General features: G+C 40.8%; 1 protein-coding gene across 5 annotated transcripts in view; it reads left to right on the top strand.

Annotated features, from left to right (window-relative positions):
- DOCK1 (dedicator of cytokinesis 1) overlaps nucleotides 1-27,997 on the top strand; it is a 1,428,876-nt gene that overhangs the window by 1,103,410 nt on the left and 297,469 nt on the right. For all 5 annotated transcript variants that reach the window (XM_029610025.1, XM_029610029.1, XM_029610028.1 and 2 more), the window contains 3 exons: nucleotides 16,163-16,311; nucleotides 25,259-25,344; nucleotides 25,538-25,694. In XM_029610025.1, coding sequence (XP_029465885.1) covers nucleotides 16,163-16,311; nucleotides 25,259-25,344; nucleotides 25,538-25,694 — 392 coding nt within the window. The remainder of the gene's footprint in view (nucleotides 1-16,162; nucleotides 16,312-25,258; nucleotides 25,345-25,537; nucleotides 25,695-27,997) is intronic.

Raw genomic sequence — 27,997 nt, 5'->3', positions numbered from 1 at the left:
GATAAACATCCTGCATGAGACTAAATACACAATTGAATCTTTATGGGTAGAAATCCCTTTTGTGTCGGGGAAGACTATAGTGATAGGAGCATACTACCATCCACCTGGTCAAGATGGTGAGATGGATAGTGAAATGCTAAGAGAAATTAGGAAAGCTAACCAAATTGGTAGTGCGGTAATGGGAGATTTCAATTGAGATATAAAGTTCCTGGATGGAATAAATGACATTTTTATGGAGCAATTGGTTCACGAACTGACAAGAGAGGGAACAATTTTAGATCTAATTCTCAGTGGAGCACAGGATTTGGTGAGAGAGGTAACGGTGGTGGGGCAGCTTGGCAATAGTGATCATAATATGATCAAATTTGAATTGACTGGAAGGGGGACAGTAAACAAATCCATGGCTCTCATGCTAAACTTTCAAAAGGGAAACTTTGATAAAATAAGAAAAATAGAAAAAAACTGAAAGGAGCAGCTACAAAGGTAAAAAGTGTGTAAGAGGCGTGGTCATTGTTAAAAAAATACCATCCTAGAAGCACAGTCCAGATGTATTCCACACATTAAGAAAGGTGGAAAGAAGGCAAAACGATTACGGGCATGGTTAAAAGGGGAGGTGAAAGAAGCTATTTTAGCTAAAAGATCTTCATTCAAAAATTGGAAGAAGGATCCAACAGAAGAAAATAGGATAATGCATAAGCGTTGGCAAGTTAAATGTAAGCCATTGGTAAGACAGGCTTAGAGAGAATTTGAAAAGAAGTTGGCCGTAGAGGCAAAAACTCACAGTAAAAAACTTTTAAAAATATAATTGAAGCAGAAAGCCTGTGAGGGAGTCAGTTGGATCATTAGATGATCGAGGGGTTAAAGGGGCACTTAGAGAACATCAGGCCATAGCGGAAAGATTAAATGATTTTAAATGACGGCTGAGGGGGGATATGATAGAGGTGTTTAAAATCACGAGATGTCTAGATCAGGTAGATGTGAATCAATTATTTACTCTTTCGGATAATAGAAAGACTAGGGGGCACTCTATGAAGTTAGCATGTGGCACATTTAAAACTAATCGGAGAAAGTTCTTTTTCACTCAACGCACAATTAAACTCTGGAATTTGTTGCCAGAGGATGTGGTTAGTGCAGTTAATGTAGCTGTGTTTAAAAAAGGATTGGATAAGTTCTTGGAGGAGAAGTCCATTACCTGCTATTAATTAAGTTGACTTAGAAAATAGCCACTGCTATTACTAACATGGAATAGACTTAGTTTTTGGGTTCTTGCCAGGTTCTTATGGCCTGGAATGGCCACTGTTGGAAACAGGATGCTGGGCTTGATGGACCCTTGGTCTGACCCAGTATGGCATGTTCTTAGGTGGACAGAAATCCTTAACGTTTCTTTTGCTTCAGCATTTGAAAGGTTGCTAGAAGCATATATCTCTACTGTATTACTGGATCAAAACATGTGGCTCAGGGAGGTTTCTCCAATCTAGGAGCAGGTAAAGAAAGAAGTATAATGTGTAGATCAGAGCTTTCCAAAGTGTGTGTCGCGACACTTTACTGTGTCGCCTGAGGTGCGCCGGTGTGTCGCGCAAGCCCGGTGCACGTGACACACCGGCAAGTGCAGGGACCGGGAACCCATGGCTCCGAGCCAGATATGGCTCTTTTGAGGGCTGCATCTGGCTCGCAGACAAGTATTGCCACACTTTCCCGCTGACCCAGCTGCTCCCCGGTCCTCCTCCGCCCGGGCGGAACGCGGCAGGACAGCTGGAGTCAGTGGCACCGGCGTGCTCTCTTCTTCCCGCCCCCCCCCCCCCCCGGAAGAGGAAGTGGAGAGTATCGGGTGAGTGCGCGGCAAGAAGAGGCCACGCTAGTGCGCTCGGCATCGGCCCGAAGAAAAGAAGACTGCAGCGCGGCTCGGAGGAAAATGAAGAGCTTCAACCGCGGCCGATGGGACTCCGCCTCCGCGAGGGCTGAAAATGAAGAGGTTAGCGTTGGGAGGAGGCTGCTGCTGCTGCCGCGAGTTCCCGGGGTGGGGGTGGGGGAGAGAGTGAATGAGCGGCTCGCTCATTCACTCTCTCCCCCACCCCCACCCCGGGAACTCGTGGCAGCAGCAGCAGCCTCCTCCCAACGCTAACCTCTTCATTTTCAGCCCTCGCGGAGGCGGAGTCCCATCGGCCGCGGTTGAACATTTTCCTTCGAGCCGCGCTGCAGTCTTCTTTTCTTCGGGCCGATGCTGAGCGCACTAGCGTGGCCTCTTCTTGCCGCGCACTCACCCGATACTCTCCACTTCCTCTTCCGGGCCGCGGGGCCATGTGTGTGTGTATGAGAGAGTGAGAGATTGCATGTATGTGAATGATTGAGAGCCTGTACATGTGAAAGAGAGTATGTCTGTGATTGAGAGCCTGCCTGTGAGAGAGAGAGAGCATGAATGTAAGTTTACCATTGGGAACCTGTATGTGTAAGTTTGTGATTGAAAACCTGTTTGTGTGAAAGAGTATGTGTGTATGATTGAGATCCTTTGTGTGTGAGAGAAATCATGTGTATGTATGATTAAGAGCCTGTGTGTATAAGTAAGAGAGAGATCATGTGTGTCTGTGTGTGTTTGAGAGCTGGTTTAGGTGATGGAGCATGTGAGTATGTGATTGAGAGCCTGTGTTTAAATGAGAGAGAGAGACCATGTGTGTCTGTGTGTGATTGAGAGCTGATTTAGGTGAGGGAGCATGTGAGTATGTGATTGAGAGCCTGTGTGTAAATGAGAGAAAGAGAGGACATGTTTGTAAGCATGTGAATGAGAGTCTGTGTGTGAGAGAAAAAGACAGCATGTATGTGTGTGATTGAAAGCCTGTGTGTGTGTAAGCGTGAAAAGATAGACAGCATGTGTGTAAATGTGTAATTAAGAGCCTATATAAGTGAGAGAGAAAAAACATGTGTATATGTGAGTACTGAGAGCATGTGTGTATAGGTGTGTCATTGAGAGCCAGTGTGAGAGAGGGCGCTGGTATGTGACTGAGAGAGGAGAAAGTTCCAAGCAAACCATCCCACCTCCTGCTAATTCAGAACAATCTCAGGACACCTGGATATCAAACGTTCCCAGGTATGCAGAGCAAAAAAATGTTTGTATCCTTATTATTTTTCATTACTGGGGCTTTGTGTCTGCTATTTTGAAATATTTTGTTGGTATCTGGAAATGTTTTATATGAGTTTTTAATTATTGGATATTCCACTCATCAGCTGTTTCGAAATATGTTCTTTTTGTTAGTACAGTTTTACTGCTGATGATTTTATATTTCTTGATTTGTTTTATAAGGATGGGTAATGTTTCTTTTTTCCTTTGTTACACTGCATACAACCTCTGGTTTGCTAGTAGACTGAATTACTGTGTCCCGAAATTATGTTTGTCTAAAAAGTGTGTCACCAACATGAAAAGTTTGGAAAGCTCTGGTGTAGATGTTAAAAAGGCATTGTAATTCTATGAAATCCATCCATTGCTACTATGGAAAATGAGTGGAGTAGCTGCACGACTATTATATGTAATATTTCAGAAATCAAAGCTGGAGAATTCCCCGGGACAGATGACATAGAGATCCCCATTTTCAAGTAAGGACCTGTGGGTGTGGTTGTGGAGTAAGATGTTTGCCCTGTGTTACCCAGCAGAAATAAGGCACAAACACTAAGAGAAATTGGCAAAAGAATATACGTGAGCTTTTATTCCTACACAAGAACTATCAGTAATATAACTCACAGTAAACACTTCAGCAATGTAGCGGCAAAGCATGCAATATCATTAGCCTAGCAAATAACTAAATATATAAAAGCAATACCATATGAAAGAGCATATATACAAGACCATATAAGAGAATAGTCTAAAAGAATATTTACATTAGGCATGTCCCTGAGTGATGACTCTCTCATTTAATCCTCAGTAATGTCTATGAAGAAGAGTATCAATGATGGAGATGGCAGTATACCAGGCAATGTTTGCCATTGTGGACAGATATTGGGTTGATTGTCCACTCAGTGCAAAGAACTGCTGCCAGAGCTTCCTCTTTATATACACCTAATTGCAGAAATAGTGGTGGACTACCATTCAGGATGGGATGACAGCCAGGTCTCGACTAACAGTCTAGGGCTTTCTCTGACTGTGTGAACATAGTTTAGTTCTCCATTCTTTCTACACTATGGGGGGGGGGGGTTCCTTGCCATCATGCTATGAGGGACCCACCAGTTGTATGTTAGATATTCTATGCACATGGGAGCCCCATCTCTCACTGAAAGGAACTTCCTCATTCCTGAGCTATTGGGGTATTTCAATATCTTTCTACTTGCCTCCTCTTATTGTCACTGCAGTTTCTTCTTAATGATTCTTCTAAATGAAGGGAATATTCCATTATCTTATTGCAAAGGACATTTTTCTCTCTTGTTAAACACTTGAAAGAAATGCATTTATAAAATTTGATCTCAGAATAGTTTTTGTCTTTTATCTGAACATATTATAAGGCAGTATGTAATTTAAGCTACAGAAAGGTCCCTTCCTGCCTGTCTGGGCATGAATTCAAATGTAGATGGATACTTCCTCTTTTTTTTTTTTTCACAGGCATACTGGTAGATTTTAATAAAATAACCTTCACGCGCGTATATCTGCAGCTTTACACACGTATGTAACATGCGCTTGGGGGGAGGGGGGAAGAGAGAGAGATTCTTTATAAGTCTCAGTCTGATACTCTATATATGGACCATTGTAAGGGGGCACTTCGATTCGGGGTGAATTTTCAGAAGGTGGGTTAGGGGGGATGTTGTTACAGACACATTCAGAGGTATTCCTTGTAAAATGGACATCATAAAAGAATTTTAGACCTTATAAGTGATGAAAAGGAGTTGAATTGTTAAGTGCAACTAGTAGAGATTGCAGTGTACAAATTAACTTCTCTTGTTAGAATTTTCATCACTTATAAGATCTAAAATTCTTTTATGATGTCCATTTTACAAGGAATACATCAGAATGTGTTGGTAATAACACCCCCTCTAACTCTAATACACCTCCTGAAAACTCACCCCAAATCTAAGTGCCCCCTTACAGTGGTCCATATGTAGAGTATCAGATTGAGCCTTATAAAGTGTCTTCCTCTCGCTCTCTTTCTGTCTCTCCTTATGCCTATCTGTCTCGCCTTATGCTGTAGCAGAGTGGCATGCAGAACATACATGCTGGCTGAGGAAAATTAGGGGTTACACGTGTCCCCACCTCTGGAATGCCCATGCCCTGCCTCTTTTCTGCTTCCTTTTTTTGGGTGTGCATACATCAATGTACACACGCCCTTCCTGGCTATTTAAAATTTGCATAGCCTCCACACAACCAACTTACGCATCTATGTGGCCATTTTTGCATGTGCAAGGCTTTTAAAATCTACCTCTTAGTTATTCTGGGTAGAAAGCCAGTTCTGGGTGTTCAGCCAGGGATGATCTAGGTCTCTAATCTGGATGGTATACTTTCTTAATCCTTAGCAGTTCTAGGCTACAGTCCAGTCAGATCAATAAAATATATATATTACATACAATAAAATAAGTATTAAAATAATCAAACATTCCAGACCAATTATTATAAGGCAGTATGTAATTTAAGCTATAGAAAGGTCTCTTCCTGCCTATTTGGGCATGCATTCAACTGTAGATGAGTGCTTCCACTTTTTCTCAGGCTTAGTTATACACATAATAAAAACATGCATTTACAGTTGTGCTCATAAGTTTACATTTCTCTGGCCGAATTTTGCAAGATATGTAGCATTTTAAGAAAACATGAGTTATCAGACAAAACTCCTATTTTTTTTAAACTGTTTCAAATTAAAATATTATGCTTCACACAATAGCACAATCATTAAACAAACCATACCAATAAGGGAAATAATAAAATAGTCCTGTTCAAAAATGTGCATACCCTTAATTCTTAATATTGTGTATTGCCCCCTTTTGCATCAGTGATGGCTTTCAGTCTTTTATGATTGCTTTGAATGAGGCCCTTTATTTTCTCATGTGGTAAAGCTGCTGATTTCCTCTTGGCAAAAAGCCTCCAGATTCTGTAAATTCTTTGGTTGTCTAGTATGAACTGCATGTTTGAGTTCTCCCCAAAGTGGCTCAATGATGATAAGGTCAAGAGACTGTGATGGCCACTGCAGAACCTTCTCTTTCTTCTGCTTCAGCCAGTGAAGGGTCAACTTGGCTTTACATTTCAGATCATTGTCCATGTTGCAAACTGCAAGTGCACCTCATGTTCAGCTTCCTGGCTGATGAATACACATTCCCCTCCATTATCTTCAGATAAGATGCTGCAATCATCCTGCCATTAATTTTTACTAAATTTTCTGTGCCGCTATAGCTCATACACCACCAAAATTGCAGAGATCCACCTCCATGCTTTATGGTAGGGATGGTGTGCTTCTCTGCAAAGTGTTTAAGGTTCAGTTTTGAACCATAGTTCAAATAACGTTAAATTTTGGTCCAGAAGTTTTGAGCCTTCTCTAGGTATATTATTGTGTATTGTAAGTGTGCTGTTTTGTGAAGGTGTTACAGCAGAGGCTTTTTTATAGAAACTCTACCCTGCAACCCATTTTTATTCAAGTACCTCTGTATTGTGCATGCTGAAACACCCACTCTACTTTGTTTCGGAGAAGCCTCTATTTCATTAAAAGTTATTTGTGTTTTTTTTTGGGGGGGGGTTGCATCCTGACATATTTTCCTGGCATTTGCATCTGAAATCTTTCTTGGTGTGGCTTGGTATTAATAGAACCCATAATTTTCCACTTCTTAATCAGAGTTTGAACAGTACTGATTGGCATTCTCAAATCTTTAGATATCTTTTTATATCCTTTTCCTGATTTATAAAGTTGAACTACTTTTGCTCGCAGATCCTTTGATAATTGTTTTGCTTCAGTAACCACCAAAATCAGTATAACCCTGGATGAAATGCAGAAGGATTTCTCAGGAGCTAAGAAACTCATTAACTATTTATACACAGATAATAACTACAATCAACCTGTGTATGTCAACTTGAATGTATATTATCAGCCCAAACATTCAAGGGTATGCAAACTTTTGAACAGGTCCATTTTATTATTCCCTTATTACTATGATTTAATGATTATGCTATTCTGTGATGCATAATAGTTTAATTTGAAACACACTAAGAATAACAGACGTTTATTGTCTGATCAGTCATGTTTTCTTAAAATGCTACAAATCTTATAAATTCTGCAAGGGCTATGTAAACTTATTAGCACAACTGTAAATAACTAATACTGTCCCCATTGCTAGATTTTGATAAATCATGTCCATTCATTATCAGTTCCAAAAGCTTGCTTAAACAATCAAGTTTTAATCATTTTATTGAATTTCATGTTGTTGGATTTCTTATGAGCCTTAGGTGATAAAGAATTCCATAGTAAAGGACCTTGGCAACCAAAATAAGAGTCATGGGTTCATTGCAGTCTCATTTGTGTTGCTAAAGGTAAAACTAATAAGCCTTGATTAGGAGATCTAAGTGGTCTTCTATCTCCAAATTTGACCGATACATAGGAAAACATATAAAATATATTAAAAAATAAACTTAACATAGAAATGACAGCAGAAAAGGACCAAATGGTCCATCCAGTCTGCCGAATAAGCTTATGGCAGTATCTGCTACGCTGTGCAGGTTACCCCCATGCTTATCAGTTCCCAAACCATAAAAGTCAAGGCCCTCGGTGGTTACTGTCTGAATCCAATCCCCTGTTACCCCTTGCCATGAAGCAAAGATCAGTGATGGAGTTGCATTAACAGAATGTAGGCTTATTGGTTAAGGGTAGAATCCACCACACCAGTGAGTTACCCCCATGCTTATTCGTTTCCCCAGACCGTAAAAGTCGGGGCCCTCATTAGTTGCTGTCTGAATCCCATTCCCCCTTTCACCTGCCATTGAAGTAGAGAGCACTGATGGGGTTGCATTAACAGTTATATAGGCTTATTGGTTAAAAATAGTAACTGCTGCGACAACAAGTTACCCCCAGGCACTCTTTTCTTCATTTCCATCCTCTAGGTTTTAGGGATCCCATGCCCCTTTGAATTCTTTCACTGTTTTTGTCTTCTCCACCTTCTCCGGAAGGGCATTCCAGGCATTCACCACCCTCTCCATGAAGAAATACTTCCTGACGGTTCTGCGAATTCCTCCCTGAACTTTCATTTTTTTGACCCCTAGTTCTACTGATTTCTTTCTACTGGAAAAGGTTTGACAATTGTGCATCGTTAAAACCTTTCAGGTATCTGAAGGTCTGTATCATATCTCCCCAGCACCTTCTCTTCCAGGGTATACATATTGAGACCCTTCAGCCTGTCCTCATAGGTCTTCGGATACAGACCCCATATCATTTTGGTCGCTCTTCTATGGACCGCCCCCATCCTGTCTTTATCTCCCTTTAGATATGAGCTCCAAATGAGGCCTCACCAAGAACCTGTACCAAGGGCATTTTCACATTTTTTTTTTTTTTTTTTTTTTTACTGGTGTAACTGGTGTAACCCGGACACTCCTCGGGTTACCAGTAAGCTCTGGTTTTTACAGACAATGTCAATTTGATTGGTTTTATATTGTAATTATGATTTTATATTATTAGATTTCGTTTATTATATTTTCATTAGAGTTGTTTGTGCAATGTATATTTCTGTATTGTAAACCGACTTGATATCTCGTGAGGAAGGTCGGTATACAAAAATGCCTAAATAAATAAATAAAATAAATAAATTAAAGACAGAATAGGTCAGAGTAAAGGGAAGTTCCATTCAAATGCAGCCCCTCCCTTTGAGGAGTCTAGAGTAGCCATGCCCCTGTGAGTCTATTTAGGAGCTCTCTATAGGAGCTCAGGAGCAGCAGTCTTTTAGGTTGTCTGAGAGTAAGGAGCTTGAGAGAGTTTATCTTTTGTTATTTTTCAGGCCCAGTCAGTAAAGGCAGGCTAACCCAGCTTGTTTTTCCTGACCAGGATCAGCAGGGATTTCCTCTTCCAGTACATAGTCTGTCTGATTGAGTTCTCTCTAGGTCTTATTTAAGGGATTTTTTTTATTATTTAGGAACCTCACTGGACACCTGGGCCTGTTTTGCCTGTAGGGATTGGGGAACCCTGCGTGTGAACTAGCCAGGGATAGGAAAAGTAAATCCCTGACGTGGTGGTGACCTGCTATGAGGAGGGGACTCTACTGTTAGTTTTTGTTTCTATTTGGGGAGAGAACCTTTTTGTTAGAAGATCCAGGAGGAGGATTTTTTGGCTGCCCCTTCCTTCCTGCTACAAGCAAGAGAACTGCCTGTTTCAACGAGGGGTCCCGTACATCAAGGATCCAGAGAGAGTACTAAAGAGATAAAGAGACTGTGTAATATCAAGGAGAACCTCAAGAACTGCCAACAGTGAGTAAAGGAAGTAACATCACTGCGACACCCTTACGGTGTTCACCACCCTAGGGAGAGAAAGAGAGGATTTACTCTCTGTGCCATAGACTTTATTTTCATCAGCTTGGAAGGAGTTTTGACCATCCTAAAGACCCTGCCCATCAGGGAATTCTGCTTAATTAAACCAAGAGAGTGTATATTTCCTCTTACCCTGTAATAAGGGAGTCCTGCATAGATAGAGAAAGAGACTGTAGAGGAATTGAAGAGGGATTTCTGTGGTGGTGCAATTTGAGTTTTCTGACATTCACAATCAGTGCTTAACAGTAAAGCCTTTTTATTTTGGACACTAACCAAGTGGCTCCAAAGTACTTGTTTCTGCACTCACTGCACCCACACCAGGGACAAACATCCTCCCAAGGGAAAACACAAGGGAATTAGTAAAGAAACCACCCCTGTCAAATTGGGACCTAAAAGGACTCCTTTCTTCCCCAAGTCCAACGAACCTGCATAAAGGAGATACAAGAGCTAGTCAGGGTTCCTTCCCCAAAGAGTATAAATAGTTTTATGGCCTCACCTGTGCTAGACCGGTACACTGGAGTGGGGTTACACTTATTATTCCTCTATGCATCCCAGCATTCTTCTGGCTTTAGCTATCGCCTTGTCACATTGTTTTGCCATCTTCAGATCTCCAAACACTATTATCCCAAGATCTCTCTCCTGGTCCTTGCACATCAGTCTTACATCCCCCATCACATACAGCTCTTAGGGATTGTCGCACCCCAGATGCATGGCTCTGCACTTCTTGGCATTGAATCCCAGCTGCCAAATCTTCGACCGCTCTTCCAGCTTTCTTAAATCACTTTTCATTCTCTTTACTCCTTCAGGCGAGTCCAGTCTATTGCAGATCTTAGTATCATCTGCAAATAGGAAAATTTTACCTTCTATCCCTTCCGCAGTGTCACTCACAAAGATATTGAACAGAACCTATCCCAACACGATCCCTGTGGCACTCCACTTAACACGGTTCTCGCTTCAGACTAGGTTCCATTTACCATTACACTGTATCTCTCCTATCAGTCAACCAATTTGTAATCCATGCCACTATCTTAGCACTCACTCCCAAGCCTCCTATGCAGGACTATATCAGAAGCTTTGCTGAAATACAAGTAGATCACATCTAGCGCTCTTCTTTTATCCAATTCTCTAGTCACCCTATCAAAAAAAATCAATCAAGTTTGTCTGACAGGATCTTTCCCTGGTGAGTCCATGCTGGCTCTGGTCCAGCAACCCACCAGCTTGTAGATAGTTCACTGTCCTTTCCTTCAGCAGAGTCTCCATTTATTTTCCTACCACCAAGGTGAGCCTAACTAGCTTATAGTTTCCAGACTCTTCTCTGCTACCACTCTTGTGAAGAGGGACCACCACCATTCTTTTCCAATCCCGCGTCACCATTCCTGTTTCCAGGGATGTATTGAACAGATCCTTCAGTGGACCTGCCAGCACATCTGTGAGCTCTCTCAGTATCCTGGGGAGTATCTCATCCGGCCCCATGGCATTGTCCACTTTGTTTACCTAGCTCTTCCCATACATTCTGTTCTGTAAATGGAGTTTTGTCTACTCCATTCCTATTTCCCGTCTTGTTAAACAACAACGGGCCTTTTCCAAGGTCGTCTTTAGTGCATACCGAACTGAAGTATTTGTTTAATATTTCTGCCATATCTTTGTTACTCTGCACACATTGCTCCTTGTCACCTTTCATTTTCAGTATACCACTTCTCACCTCCCTTCTTTCACTGAAAAATTATTTGTCTCCCCACTTTACGTCTTTGCCCATCCTTTCTTCCACTTGACCTTTTGCTTTCCTTAATTCTTTCTTCATCTCCTTCAGTTTTAACAGATATTAAGAACATAAGCTGTAATTGTGCCAATGCTTTAAAAAAAATGTTTTTCCTTAGTATCTCCACTTGAATTTCAGTCTAGTTGTCTCAGAGTTATATTTATATTCCTATGAGAAATTATCAATGATATTGTGCAAGTTTTCAACAGTACTGATTGATGATTTTTTGAAAAAAAAAATTTTTCTTAATATTTGGTAAAATCATGCTGAATTAATATAGTTGCATTTCAATGGATATATTGAATGTAATAATTTACATATTTTGTAATATGAAAAATCATAAATAAAAAAAAAAAAGAACATAAGAAATTGCTACGCTGGGTCAGACCAAGAGTCCATCAAGTCCAGCATCCTGTTTCCTTTGGAGGCCAAACCAGGCCACAAGAACCTGACAAGTACCCAAATACTAAGAAGATCCCATGCTACTGATGCCAGTAATAGCAGAGGCCATTTCCTAAGTCAACTTGATTAATAGCAGTTAATGGACTTCTCCTCCAAGAACTTATCCAAACCTTTTTTAAACCCAGCTACACTAACTGCACTAACCACATCCTCTGGCAACAAATTCCAGAGCTTAATTGTGTGTTGAGTGAAAAAGAATTTTCTCTGCTTAGTCGTAAATGTGCTGCTTGCTAACTTCATGGAGTGCCCCTAGTCCTTCTATTATCCGAAAGTGTAAATAACCGATTCACATCTACTTGTTCAAGACCTCTCATGATTTTAAAGACCTCTATCATATCCCCCCTCAGCCATCTCTTCTCCAAGCTGAACGGCCCTAACCTCTTCAGCCTTTCCTCTTAGGGGAGCTGTTCCATCCTCCTTATCATTTTGGTTACCCTTCTCTGTACCTTCTTCATCGCAACTATTTCTTTTTTGAAATGCGGCAACTGGAATTGTACACAGTATTCAAGGTACGGTCTTACTATGGAGTGATACAGAGGCATTATGACATCATCCATTTTATTAACCATTATCTTCCTAATAATTCCTAACATTCTGTTTGCTTTTTTGACTGCTGCAGCACACTGAGCTGACGATTTCAAAGTATTATTCTTCTCTATGTTCTTTTATTTTTTTGGGATCTTTTATACTTCTTGAATGCTGTTCTTTTTGCCTTTTATTTTTTCAGCCTCTTCCTTAGAGAACCAGATTGGTTTCTTATTCCTCTTACTCTTGTTTACTTTTCTAACTTATAGATTTGTTGTCTTTGTAATATCTCCTTTTAACTTGGCCCACTGTTGTTCTACCTCACCCATTTCCTCCCAGCCTTCCAGTTCTTCCTCTAGGTATGTGCCCATTTTGACAAAGTCTGTATTTTTCAAATTCAAAACTTGGGGCTTTGTATGTCTTATCTGTATGTTATTTGCAAAAGCAAACCATACTGTCTGATGATCACTGGTGCTCAGGTGAGCTCCTACCTAAACATTAGAGACATTATCACCATTAGTAAGCACTAGATTGAGTGTCATACACTCTCTCATTGGTTCCATTACTATTTTTTTTGAGCAGAACCTCTTGAAGGGTATCTACTATCTCTCTACTTCTCATAGATTTCACAGAAGGGATGCTCTAATCCACATCCGCATATTAAAATCTCCAGTGAGCAACACTTTGCCCTTCTTTCCCACCTATGAATTCTCTGACCAGTTCTTCTGTTTGAGTTTGTGGCCTGTAGATCACACCAGTAAAAATGGAAGGACCATCTTCTTTTTTTTAGGGCAGTCCACAAAGCTTCTTCTCTACCCCACGTCCATACAGTTTAGTTACTTGGATATTGTTTTTGACAAAAAGAGCTACTCCTCCCCATTTTCTGTCATGTCTGGCCTTTATTTGCCGTTTACAGCTGGAGTTGGTCATATCCCATTCATGAAAATTGGTGAACCATGTCTCCGTAACCACAACAATGTCCAAGTTCGCCTCCACCATTAGGATCTGCAGGTCTGGAATTTTGTTACCCAGACTGCGAGCATTTGTAGTCATAGCTTTCCAACTGCTCTTCCTAGTCAACTTTTCTGCATTTTTGAACTGATTGATTTTTTTACTCTCTTCCCTTTTCCTGTTTCACTTGGGGATGGCATGCCCTGGCCACCTCCTGTCATCCCCGCTCCTTAAATTAAATGCCTGATAAAGTATGATCTGAATTTTTCACTTAGCATCCTCTTTCCTGGTATTGACAAATGGTAGCCAAATATAGAGAAGGAGCAAAGCTGCACTCCACAATTAGGGGGTCATTTTCAAAGGAGTTACGCGCATAAATGTAACTACTATTGTAGCAATTTTCAAAAGCCATTTACTCATGTAAAGTGCACTTATGCGAATAAATCCTATGGACGATTCAATGGCATATATTGTAGCAATTTTCAAAAGCCCACTTACTCGAGTAAAGTGCATTTACATGCGTAAAACCCAGATTTACGCATGTAAATGCTTTTTAAAATCTGCCCCTTAATATACACAATCCCAAAGGAGTGCAAGAGTACTATAGGTCCAAGAGTTGTATCATCAAAATGTTTATTTTAAACGTTCAAACGGAACCACTCCTTATTTTTAATCCATGCATCAATTAATGACTGCTTCAGGGTCCCCCGACACGGACCCCGTGTTTCGCCCGAAGGCTGCGTCGGGAGGGACAGTCGATAATTTTTTTAAAACAATAGCTTAAAAACAGCCGCTCTAGCTGTGAGAACTCCTCAGCTGTTTTTAAGCTATTGTTTAAAAAAATTATCGACTGTCCCTCCCGACGCAGCCTTCGGGCGAAACACGGGGTCCGTGTCGGGGGACCCTGAAGCAGTCATTAATTGATGCATGGATTAAAAATAAGGAGTGGTTCCGTTTGAACGTTTAAAATAAACATTTTGATGATACAACTCTTGGACCTATAGTACTCTTGCACTCCTTTGGGATTGTGTGTATTGACAAATGGTAGGCCATTATTACCATATAATCTTTTATTGTTCCATACATGGCCGCAGCCACTAATGTAACCAAACCCACATTCTTTACATCAGGTTTTGAGCCAGGCATTGATGTTATCTATATGGCATGACATTTCCTTTCTCTTTCCATGAACAGGTAGTACTTCTGAAAAGGCAATAGTCTTTGCCATGTGTCTCATCTTTTTCCCTAGATTTTACAAATCTTTCTGTACTTTATGGGTATCTTTTCTAGCAAGGCCATTACAATTTTAAATCTCATTCTACTTATAATTGGCAACAATGTAAATCCAATAAGCAAGGTGTCACATGATCCAACCTTTTTTTTTACCTGCTAAATTAATTTTTCCACTCTGTTTTGCAGAATCTTCAATCATTTTAATAAAATAAATGGTCGCTGTTATAGTAATCTATTCTAGAAAGGAATAATGAGGGCACTAATAAATGTAAGTCCGACGTCTCTAAATAAGATCTCAAGCGCCAAATGTAATAGTATATTAAAAAAATATCCTGTATGGACTATTGCTTTTACTTGAGCTGTCATAGATAACTCCTCATCCAGTATGACTCCCATGTTGGTTATTTCCTCCTTTAATTTTATCTTAGTCCCAGCCATCTGTGGATGGGATTTGTACTGGCCTTTCTGCCAATCCACATTGCTTCTGATTTTGTTAGGTTAACTTTTAATCTGTGTTTATGAAGCCAGACCGCAATGTCACCTAAGCATTTGTTAAACTGAGCCAATTCTTCTGTTTTGTTTTTTTTCTCATCTAAGTATGCTACAACCAGGATATCATCAACAAACGTATCACAGCTATAGTCCTTTTTCTTGAATCATGGCTGCAAGACAAGTCTTCCAGCTTGTAGTCAATATTCAGGACAGGAGTGTCAAAGTTCAAGCCATGAGAGCCACAAACATACCTCAGGAAATTGAAAACAATGTAAAAGTACTTGATTTGAAAAGTCTGCTAAAATGATTACCTGACAGAGTGAGATAAGATGTGCCATTTTCCATGCTTCACTGTCTAAAAGACATAGGTGAAATGTCATCAAATCTGTGTATTGACTTACATTTTGTAAACAATATAAACTAAAATTAGACATCTGTTTTTTAATTTGTTACAACCATTAATCCTGACTTTAGTGTCACATGCTAATGGCTACATGACCTGACATAGCAATCCTTAAGCAGAACCCAAGAATGTGAAGGCTATTTGCTGTAAACATATCCATTTTATATTCTACAGTATTTGTAGCACAAGTCAGTAGTACTTAATGAAACATTTTAACAGGCCTGCTGTCATTTTTTCTGGTATGTTAAAAAAAAAAAAAAAAAAACCCACTGTGCGAGATAAATATTTTTTTATTTTTTAAATTTCATTTAAAACATCAATGCCTTTGGAAGAAGGTGAGTATAATGTCCTGCTTGTCAGCCAGACCTGCTTCAAAAGAATTAAATGTAATTCTTAGATTGGAGCTTAGTTTCAATTTCACGTTATTAAGAAGCTTCTGTGTAGTTATAATGAAATTTTTTCTAGGCTAGCATAAGAGGTTGTTTTGTAGCCCTAGGAAAGATATGGAATTGCAGCCCACTTAATAAAGCTGATATGCCCTCTCGCCTTTTTCTGTCTATTGCAATTCATACAAATGTGTAATGTGTATGCACGCAAACGTGTTTGGCTTTTTGAAATCTAGCTTGAACGCCTCTCCGGTTCCCAGTTGAATAGCCTGTTCAGAAATATAAATAATGTTGTTATCCCTTTGAAGATTATGAACTTAAATGAGGACATTACAATCAGTGAATAGAACAGACAAATAATAGGAAACAAAACCAATCATATGTAACCTTAAGGGCCTATGCACTGTTCAATAATTAGACTTATTTAGGGAGGCAGGGTGTGATTCCAATATATAATGGTCATGAATTGTACATTTCTTTATTTTAAGGTCAACATAAGATCAAGTTCATTCCAGAAATGGTGGGTCCAATATTGGAAATGACATTAATTCCAGAAACTGAACTTCGAAAAGCAACAATTCCAATATTCTTTGATATGATGCAGTGCGAATTTCATTCTACTAGAAGCTTCCAGATGGTAAGGATAATTGAGCTGTATAGAATGTATTATAAACAGCAATGTCATAATAAGTCTTGAGAGCAATCTACAAAAGATGAATTTATACCAAACAAAAAAAGCAGTTTGGCTAAATCTTCCTATAGCTTGCTTTGCTTCTTTTCGATTGTAGACATTTAGAAAGTGAAAGGGTCACTGTGAGTCCTCAAGTTGCATGATTTGAGCTCCTTTTTTTTCTGTAGGAGTCTTGGAGGGATTTGTTTCTTTCTTTCTTTTAAGACAGAGCAAGTCAGATTCTAACTTTGGATGTAGTGGAAAGGCGGATGTGAGAAGAAAAATCAGTTTTATAGGTACATTATTTCTGCTGACTTTGTGCTTCAGGGAAGACTGGGCGTGAAGTGAAAAGCTGGTTTGACTGGCGCAGCCTTAAAAATAGGTAAATGAAAACAGAGAATAAAGAATTTATTGGCCCTGTAGTTGCACTGCTGTATTTGTCATTGTCTGATGAATACACCCTTTTTCTTGGGTTAAGAGAGATTCTACCAGACATATGCTAGGTCTTCCAAAAGAAATGTTATATGTTAATGGGAAAAAATAATACAGCATTATGACATTTTACCCTATTGAATGAGAAGAATGGAAGACTGCAATCATTCAAATAGTACATCTACCATCTGCAATTTTTCAGAGAAGAATACTTGACTTGTATGAAATGTCTTGACATTGTTCATTTCTGTCTGCTAATCTTTTGTTCAGGGCCTTGCAGCAGTTTTGGAGCTCTTTCAAACATAATACATCAGGGAGCAGCAGTTTCTCTTAGCTACTTACCTACAATAACCTTTAAGAAGGCTTTAAAAAAATGCCCAATACTATGAAAAAAATATCAAGATCAGAGCTCGAATGTTTAATATAAAATTCTTCATGTTTATTTTATAAATCTGGTCATTTCCTCTAATGCAGAGATATTTTTTTTTGGGGGGGGGGGGGGGGGGTCCTATTTATTTAAGGTGGAAAGAGAATAAAATGTAGCTGTTTTGTTTTTGCTTTGCCATACAAAGTAACTTGTTAAATATGATATATTGGCAGCTCATAAAATCTAGTACATGCAAATTGTTACAGATGTGAATTCCCCATAGCTCTACTAATTAGAGTTTATGCATGCCTTGGTCTTTTTCACAACATGCTGTGTGTGTGTACACCATTTAATCAGGTAGAATCTAATTTTTATTTAAACCCCCAGGTTTCCAGTGAAATTGTGTTGCCCTGCTATAACTTAATTTTCTTCTTTTTAGGGCTGAGTGCAGTATTTTGCTCTCTGCATTCATTTATTTGCATAGCACTAGGGGTCATGACAAATGGAAGGGTTGTTTCACAGCTCAGTGTATTTTGGTGTGCAATATTTTCACTCAACACTAGGAATATACTAGGTTTTCCCCCAGAATTGACATTTTAAAACATTTGTCCATGTATCTGGTTTATAGCCTTTTTCAGTACAACTGTCTCACAGGTACAAAGTGGAAGAACACTAGTTTAATTAAGAATTCCACATAAAGTGCATAAAGTGCAAAATCATTTTTCATTGCTTTAGATGTGGATTGTTCTAAAAATGGCAACTATACATGTAATGTGGTTATTCCTGGGGTGCATATTACTTCCTGTGAAGATACTGGGGTGAATTTTTAAAAGAGTTACACGAATTAAAATAGCTAACATGGGCATGCAGTATTCACGGCATTCCTTCCAGTCGTCCTTACAGTTGCACACAGACACACATGTAGTATTATCAAGGCTACTGTTTATTGCTTACAACCATGAAACCCAAACCAACAATAAACTGGCCACCTAACCTAACCCATGGTGTTCCTCAGGACAACTCGTTGCAACGTCCCAACAGAGTGCTACCTTCAGCCCACCATTACCCCAGGCTCCCTTCCGGCAGTCCACGCCACCTGCCGAATCCTCTCTGCCACACCCCCAACAGAGAGTTCCAGCATTACTGCTCCAGATCTCGCAGACCGCCCATTGCATCGTGTAGCAGCCCACCCCAGCTACACGTGCCCCCATTTCCTGCACAGGTAAAGGCAGCCGTATTACATTTTAACATAACTTAGGCTCGTATTCACCGTGCACTGTGAAAATCACCACCATAGTGCAAATACGAACGCACAAAAGAGACGGGAGGGTGGGAGGATACCTCGAGCCAGCAGGGAACAGAGTGAGTGAAAGCTACCCTAGCAAACACTAAAATACTCCTACATCCTCCTTCCCTCCTACCACCCAGTCTGAACCCTAGCTCTTCCCATTTTTCTTCTGACTCCCGTGAACCCCCGGGACTTAGGCGGGGAAAATCAAGGGACAACGCACCACAGGGAAAGAACGAGGAGGAGAGGCTGGACAGCCCAAACCCCTGGCTCCTCTTCAGTTGTACCTACCCTGCCACCATGATAAGGGCAGCAGGGTGAGACTACGCTACCCTGCCTTATACATATATTAGAGCAATTTTCAAAAGCCCATTTATGCGCATAAAACTTTTTGAAAATTCAATGAAATTTCAAAGGAGTTATATGCATAAAAGTAGCAATTTTCAGAAGCCCATTTACACACGTAAAATCTTTTGAAAATGACTTCATTTCTTTTCATAACATTTATTGGTTGCCTAACACAAAATAGGCCTAGGCGATGAACAAAAATACATACATAGTAAAAACAATAATGAACATACACTTCAGACAAAAATGTTTTCACAGAAACTGGAGAGAAGTACTACCACATACTGGTATCTATGTCCCTAGATCAAGTTATTTATTCGTCAGTTGACATTAACGAGAACTCATAGCAATTACTCCTCCTCTGTGTACGTGTTTATGTTCTACTGGAGCCTGCTTCCAAGTTACTGTGCAGTGAAGGAATGACGCGTGCTATACGGGGGCAGCTTTCCATGCCCAGCACCTTGTGCTGTAGTTTTAGTCTCTGTCATTTAAATTAAATTTGAGTATGGTTCGCGTGGAGCATAATGGTAATAACAGATGGTTAGAGTTCTGAGCAGGTTCATATTAAGGCAGAGTCAGTAATTAACTTTGAAACATAGCATAGATCAGGGGTCGGGAACCTTTTTGGCTGAGAGAGCCATGAACGCCACATATTTTAAAATGTAATTCCGTGAGAGCCATACTAACTACAACCCCCCACCCTCCTGACTCCCTCAAGACCTACCAAATTAATTTACTACAACCCCCTACTCTCCTGACGCCCCCAAGACCTGCCGAATTAATTTACTACAACCCCCCATCCTCCTACCCCCCCCCCCCCAAGAGCTGCCAAAAGTCCCTGGTGATCCAGCCGGGGTCCAGGGCTCACAGACAAATCTTTAATAAAAAAGTAAAAATCTAACAAAAACCCCCACCCTCCCGACGCCCCACAAGACCTCCAAAATTAATTTACTACAACCCCCACCCTCCTGCCCCCCCCAAGACCTACCAAAAGTCCCTGGTGGTCCAGCGGGGGTCCGGGAGCGATCTCCTGGACTTGGGCTGTCGGCTGCCAGTAGTCAAAATGGCACCGACGGCCCTTTGCCCTCACTATGTCACTGGGGTCGACCAATGGCGGCGGTAGCCCCTGTGACATAGTAAGGGCAAAGGGCCGTCGACGCCATTTTGATTACTGGCAGCCGACGGCCCTTTGCCTTTACTATGTCACAGGGGCTACTGCCGCCATTGGTCGACCCCAGTGACATAGTAAGGGCAAAGGGCCATCTGCGCCATTTTGACTACTGGCAGCCGACAGCCCAAGTCCAGGAGATCGCTCCTGGACCCCCAGGGTCTTTTGGCAGGTCTTGGGGGGGGGGGGGGGTCAGGAGGGTGGGGGTTGTAGTAAATTAATTTTGGAGGTCTTGAGGGGCGTCAGGAGGGTGGGGGATTTTGTTAGATTTTTACTTTATTAAAGATTTGTCTGCGAGCCAGATGCAACCATCAAAAGAGCCATATCTGGCTCCCGAGCCATAGGTTCCTGACCCCTGGCATAGATGAACCCAGTAAACCATTTTCTCTTTCTCCTTCCTTCACCATCACCTCTCATTCCCCCCCCCCCCCCCGCCCAAAACACAGACACACACACACCCTACACCACACACACTAAAAGTACTCATGTTAGAAATCTTCAGAAACAAACATGAAGAGTTACCAGCCTTGTCATTTATAATTTACTATTTCTTCCTCGATATAGGAACACATTGGGCTTTTCTGTTATTTTATATTTATTTGTGTGTGGGGAGGTATTTCTTTAGAATTTTCAGCCTTAATTTCACAGTTGTTATGTATTTAATGTGATATTAGTATCCTGAATGTGTAAAAATAAAGAGATCATAACCTTGACTGACTTGTGTTTTTGCTAATCTGTCAACAATTCAGTTGTGTCCTCTTCCTAGTCACATCAAGGCGAGTTTTAATTGACTTCACTTTCATGCAGATGTGCAGATTTTTCACCAAGTGTCATGTGACTTATCACAGTCAAATTAGCCTGAGATTGCCTGTTTCTTTTCCTCCGTACCATTTAGCTTCGTTGAATCGGTAATGCACAATGTTACAGCTGAGCTCATTCACCCGAAACCACAGAATAAATTGCTATTAAGATTATATTATCTCCATTTACCAAAACTTGTCAGTAAGCCAGTATAAAACCTGTATTAAAGACTACAAAGGAAAAAAGTGTCAGATATGAGCGCACAGACTTAAAAGTAGGGTATTTGTTTTTCTTTTGTTTTTTTAAATTAGAATCTTCTTTGCCTGGCACAGGTTCACTAGGACAAGCATCAAGAGACTTGCTGCCGCTGCTGGCGTTTTGAGAAACTTTGGGATTATCTTCTGAAAAATCCCAATTTCCAACTCCTCAGATTGGGCCTGATTTTAAAAAACATTTACTTGAGTAAAACTGGGCTTCTACTCGACTAAATGCCCTTTATTCAAGAAAGTGGGCTTTTGAAAATTGCTACAATGTATGCCATTGAATTGACCATAGTGCATTTACTCGAGAAAGTTCTTTCGGCCCAATTTTAAAACACACACGCGCGCGTAACCCCTGTTTATTTGTGCGCACATGGACATGCACCCCTTTTAAAATCTACCTTTTTATGCACGTAAATGGTTTTTGAAGATTGCTACGATAGTTTGTTTTTGCCCGTAACTCCTTTGACAATTACCCTCATTGTTTCTTTTTTTCAGAATTTAATTCAAAAACACTATAACAGTATAGCTTCCAGCAGCAACTGGAAGTCAGCACTGTTTGTTGGGTGCAAAAAGAGATTTAAAAATAAATATATATCCTGAAATGCAAGTATTGTACTTAAATGTGCTAGATTTGCAGGTTTGACGTATAAATAGTACATTAGGTTGTTAGAATACTCTTAAAAGCTAAGGTATGATTTCATAGTAATTAAATAGCAGATTCCCTTTATTAAAGTTATAGATTGAGAACTGTATCACATCTGAATATATAAATGACATTGACATATGAATATTTGGTGATTCAAAGGCAAGGTTAGATTTAAAGCTTAACTCTGATTAATAACAAAAAGCCGGAGTATTCAGCTATGTTAAAAAAATTCTCAGAAAGATTAATTTATATACTCAAATCACCAAAACTTATATCCATACCACAGTGCTCTATATGGACCAAACCACTGATCAGTTGAGTGTGAAAACAGAGATTCGCCTAATTAATTTATTTCATCATGAGTACTTCCCATAGAAACATAGAATACGGTGGCAGATAAAGACTATTAGAACCAGATAGTTTGCCAAGTGTCATTCCTAGTACAGTGTCTTAGAGCTCAGAAGATTTCTGGCGTTCCCCTTAATTCATCACAACTAGGGATCCTTTGTGCTTATCCCATTATTTCTTGAATTCTTTCAGGGTTTGTTTTTTTTTCCACCACCTTCACTGAGAGGCTATTTCATACATCTGCCACCGTTTTGGTGAAGAATTATTTTCTGATTCTGCCCTTGAGTCTATCTTGTTGGAGCCTCTTATGATAACTTTTTTTTTGTAGAGCATTCTTTTCTGTGACAAAAGTTTGTTTCTTGTGCCTTATATATTCCTTTGAAGTATTTGAATGTCTCCAGATTTGCTCTCATTTCGGTCCACTAATCAGTCCTTTTTTTTAGGATATTTACAGTGAACATCAATGGGAGGCAGTGCATGCAGATTTCTCGCATATATTCATTGCGGATATCCTGGAAACCAGATTGGTGTGAGAGACGCTGTTCTAGGGGATGCTTATTTATTAGGTCGTTAAGTCTCAGCCTTGTGTGACATTGCAATTTGTGTAGCTCAGTGCTCTGCAGTGTGTGGAAAGGTGACCACTTTGTTAAGAGGAGAGTTACATTGCTTCCTTGGTTATCCTAGGTCTGAAGCTACCCGTGCAGATTTTTCCCGACACCTGCACGTCTCAGGTTCATTACGTAATGCTGTTCATATGGCTTTCAGGCGGCTGACGTGGTTCTGCCGACGGCTGTGTCATACACTGGTGCCAGGAGGAACTGGTGACCCTCTTGCCTGGCCAAACAGAAGAAGGGGGGGGGGGGGGGGGGAGACTGGAGGGAGGAAGGGAAGAGAAAGAAATAGAAACCATAGAAAGGAGAGGGACAATTATGTGTGGCGCCGCCACCCTGCCCCGACCCACCCAAAGCTGCTAGCATACGTAAACAGTGGAGACGTCAGAGCAGCACAGGACACTTAGCCAGACGCTTGTGTCCTCCTGGCTGGGCTTTACCTTCTTATCAACTGAGACATTTGGGGAGGAGGAGAGAAGATAGGGGAAGGAGGGACAAGAAAGGCTGGAGGGGAGGAAAGAGAAAGAAAAAGAGGCTGTAGAAAGGGGGAGAGGAGGAGGAAAGAAGATAGAGGGAAGGGAACAGACTAAAAGAAGGGGAGAGCAAAAGTAATGCAAGATAAGCAAAGAATATATTAAAAGAAATACAATCTTTTCCCTGGCTCCTAAAAACATTATCTTGGGGTCCAAGTATTCTGACAAGTTATAAAAGAAGGCAGCATTAAATATGTTTCAGGTAATTGCATGATGGAGTGTGCCAATTTCTCTTGGGTGCTGTTTTTTTGTCATTAATTTCCCTATCCTGAAATACTTTTAACTTCCTCAGTCCCCTAATTCTGCATAATTATTGTATTCCAATTCTTTTTCTCATTACTTTTTGTCCCTGTCTTTATTTGAATATGCTAATGAAGGAGCAAGTCAAGCTGACAATTCTCCTTCATTGGTGTTTCCGAAAATTAAATACAGTTAAGGGTGCTAGGTTTGTTGGCACCTGTTAATACACTAATGCTGACATTAACACCAGTGCTAAGCTGTAATGCATCAGCCCCAAAAAACAGTGCAGAGTAAAGCACACATCAGTTTTAGGAGAGAGCCTGGCCAAGGATTGCCACTGCAACAGCTGGGCTAGGAAGGTTATTAAAAAAAATAAAATAAAAAATAGGGAATCACCCCAGCATTTGTGAAGAAATGCTCATGGTGACAATGCCAGTTCCATTTGGGTTGAAAACTGAAAAGGAGCAGGAGGAAACTATTGGGTAAAAAATAGAGGTAAACAAAAATAAACCCCAGATCCATCTCATACATACGGATGGTAACTTCCAGACCGGTGCACGGGCTCGCACAGGCACGCGTTTCCAGGGACACGGCCATTTTATAACTTGCAGGCGTGTTATAAAATAGCCTGCACACGCGTACATGAGCACCTAATTTTAAATAGGCTCTCATTAACGGCTATTAATCAAGTTTACTTAGGGAATAGCCACTGCTATTAATTACATCAGTAGCATGGGATCTTCTTGGTGTTTGGGTAATTGCCAGGTTCTTGTGGCCTGGTTTGGCCTCTGTTGGAAACAGGATGCTGGGCTTGATGGACCCTTGGTCTGACCCAGCAGGGCAATTTCTTATGTTCTTATGGGTGCACAAGTCCCACTTCTGCCGCGTAAATCGGGAGATTTGAAAAAGAGCATGTGCCCTCACTATTGCCAGTTTCACCGTTTAAGAGCTAGATCCTCCAAACCCCCTGGTCAAATAGCTTAGACTGCCCCCATTTACCCCAGAGCCTTAACACCCCTCAGGTGTGGCTAGTTTTTTTTTTTTTTTAATTATTTTAAACTTACACTTCAATCCTAGCAGAAGAAAACTTGCAGGGCTCTGGACCTGGACACATGCATCCAGGCGCATAAGTATGTACACGCACATCTCTTGGCCACACCCCTTTTTTTGAATCGGCGTGGGATGTACGCATGCAGGAGATATACGCGCATCTGGGTGGCTTTTAAAACATAGTGGGCGTGCGCCAGCTTGACTTGTGTGCACATCTCCCGATTTTGGCACATGCCAGGCTTTTAAAATTCACCTTTTAGCTTTTTATCACCTTTATCAGTTTGGTCACCTCTGTATTTTCTTTTTCAGTTCTGCGATATTTTTTTCAACGTGTGCACCCTGCTGTAATATGTCCTTATTCTTTATGGAGATCTTGTGCTATAATGAAATTATTTCTGTCCCCCTGAATACTGTTCTCTGTTTACTCCATGTTAGCATCCACAGAACAGGGATTTTTTTCTTTTCTCAGCAGGGAAACTGTCTCACTGATTTTATTTACTCCTATCATAATTAATTCAGTAGAGAAGGCATGGTTAAACATTTTATTCCCTTTTCTATTATTCACCTCCTTACTTAAAATCTTGTAATGCTATACTTTAAGCTTCGTTTAACAGTATCACCTGTTGTTTCTCAGACTTATATGGCATGAGATTAGAACGAATAGCCTAAATGAGATACTAGAAACACTGAATCAAGTTTAAAAGCGGTGGTTTAAACATATCATGGGCCCTCCACCAATGTATAAGGCATTAATGTTAAAGTAATAAAATGGCAGATTTGCCATGCTGATGATTTTCAACTTGCTTTGCTTAATTATAGTTTGAAAATGAGATCATCACCAAGCTGGATCATGAAGTGGAAGGAGGTAGAGGAGACGAACAGTACAAAGTGTTGTTTGATAAAATGTAAGTGTTGATTCACAGGAGGATTTATTTTTAAACTTAGAAACACAATAATTAGACTGTATTGAACTTTACAGCCCAGAAATAATTAAATGGTGTTAATGATGCAAAGTGTTTTAAATCTCACCTTAATCCAGTCTTTTTTTTTTTTTTTTCTGGTTTGTGGAATTAACGAGCTGTGTGCTGTTTTATCTAGCCTCTTGGAGCACTGTAGAAAACACAAGTATCTGGCCAAGAACGGAGAAAACTTTGTAATACTTGTTGTTCGGCTGATGGAGAGGCTCCTGGATTATAGAACAATCATGCATGATGAAAACAAAGAGAACCGCATGAGCTGTACTGTCAATGTTCTGGTAAGTTAAAAAAAAAAATGGTGAATACATTCATAGCTCAAGCAGAATTTTTTAATTTGAACGTGGGCGCTTTTACTGAAAAGGTCAGCTGTCATACCCCGCTATTGGTGTCAAGATACGTTTTGTATTTCAAGATAAAGTCCATAAAAATGTGCTTCATTATATATTAAAACAGAAAAAAAGTCTAAACTGTCTCCGCTTTGTGTACAAGGTTTTAAGCTTGTTTCAGACCTGCATGCTTTTTTTTACTGCATGCCTTTCTTTAGGAAGTGATCATGCAGTACAATATGAACTAACCCCACCAGGGAAATGGGAAAAGAAAATAAGTCTGTTAAGGTCACAGGTGATCATTGTAATAAGGAATCTGTGGCCCAGTGCAATAAGGCAGGGCTATGCAAAAAATTTGCAAAAGCAGTAGTGGGCCAGCCCAGTGGGGACCTAGGTTCGATTCCCAGCTAAGTCCTCCCGCTCCCCAGGACAGTGCAGCAGAGGCAGCTTTCACAGGCCCCCATAGCCTTTCTTGGCCTGTCAGCCTCACAATGGAAACATGCAGGGTGGCCGGATGTAGGAGCCGTGATTGAAAGGTTTCGGAAGGAGCCCCCTGATGCATGATCCCTAGCCATGAACTGTCGCTGTTGTGATTGGGCTTAAGTGAATTGGGAGGGGATGTAAAAGGGGGGTGGAAATCCCTGGGTGGATGTGAATGAAGGCACATGATGCCGGATCCCAGCCTCCATTCCAAGTGACCTGGAAGCCATAAAGCACAGGAGGAAATGCTAAATGTCTGCTTAATTTTTAGCGCATTATCTCCATCTATTGGAAAGCCATTCAAGCATTTCATTGTACGGTCAAGAACTCAGGCATCAGTTCTAGAATCCCATTGCAGAACATATAAAATAAAACTAGACACCTCAAGGAAATGGAAGGAAAGGTTTGGTTAGAGCTTATACAATTCCAATATTTCTTGTCATTTGCTGAAAATTTGTGGCTCCGGTATCACTATCAGGGGGCAGGAAGCGCAGCAAGGCAGGGCTGTGTGACCACTGCCTGTTTCCTTCCCTTCCCTAGCACTGCTGATACAGGCTGTAGTGCACAGCGACCTCTGGGTCCTGACATGGCATGCAGCCATTTCTTACTGTTGGGGGCCTGGCCAGCCAAGCGGTGATTCGCTGGCCACTGGGAGCAAAGGTGGGTAGGTTGAGCAGGGAACAAAGGGGAGAGTTGTGTGCTCCCCCACCCCCTTTCCTTTTGGCTCATAACTCCCTGAGTATTAATGGCAACCCACCAGCCCGACCTTTAACCTATCCATTTTTGGGAGAGGGAGTTGAAGTTAGACGTGTGGTGTATTTTCCTCTATTAGGATAGAAGATAGAATTGCATGGATACAACGTGCAAAGAAAATGTTTTCTGTTGGCAGCCGGAGCTCAGGCCTCTGAGGTAAAAGAGGAGGGGCTGAGAGGCCAACATATGGCAGACTGCCACTCGGTCCGTGACCCAGGGTAATGAGTCCAGGCAGCCCTGGGCTTAAGGCATCATACTAACAGAGCCTTGTGAGTAAAGGCAAACCTTGGGATGCTGCCTTTTGGCAATAGCAGGCCCGGACACTTGAGGCTGGGCCTTGGAAGGCTACTTAGGTGGCCGGAGCAGTGCCTGTCATCACCAGTGGCTCTGGGATGATACTCGGTGAGTGGTTTGCTGAGCCAGAAAAAAAAAAAAAAGCCTCTTGGAGTGATGGGGGTGAGGAAGAGAGGAGGAGGCTTCCGGCATTTGAATGCCCATATTTAACTCCTGCGTGAGGCATTTAATAAAATTGCAGCCATCTATCCAAATTCAGCACTGGTCGTGAGTCTGCGTGTGTTCCCTGGTGAGGAAGAGGGGGAGGCAGGCGCAGGCTGAATGTGTGGTGGAGAGGAATGGGTCAGAGCGTCCCTTGGTTACCTGTCAGTTAAGTTATAGTTGCAGCTGCTGCGAATTGCCAAGAAAATAATAGGTTTTGGGAGAAAACAAGGGAAAGTGATTATTGTACTGATTTATGTAAGTCTGTATTTCATTATTTTTAGCTAAAAAAAAAATACAATTTCCTAAGACAGGCACTTCATAACTCACCAAATGCATTAGTGCAGTATATCTTAAACATATATCTCCACTCTAATATCCACTTTAAAACTCAGTTAAGTTAAAACTGTTTTATCAGTTACATGAATAATTTATAAATGTCAGAAACATAAAAGTACAAATCACTGCAGAAACCACCTGTGTGAGGATAAAAAAAATTGAGTGGGGAAACCACACCTCATATATTT

The sequence above is a fragment of the Rhinatrema bivittatum genome, chromosome 7, assembly GCF_901001135.1.
Source record: "Rhinatrema bivittatum chromosome 7, aRhiBiv1.1, whole genome shotgun sequence".
In the NCBI taxonomy this organism is placed as follows: domain Eukaryota; kingdom Metazoa; phylum Chordata; class Amphibia; order Gymnophiona; family Rhinatrematidae; genus Rhinatrema; species Rhinatrema bivittatum.
This window is presented reverse-complemented; position numbering and strand designations above follow the sequence as displayed.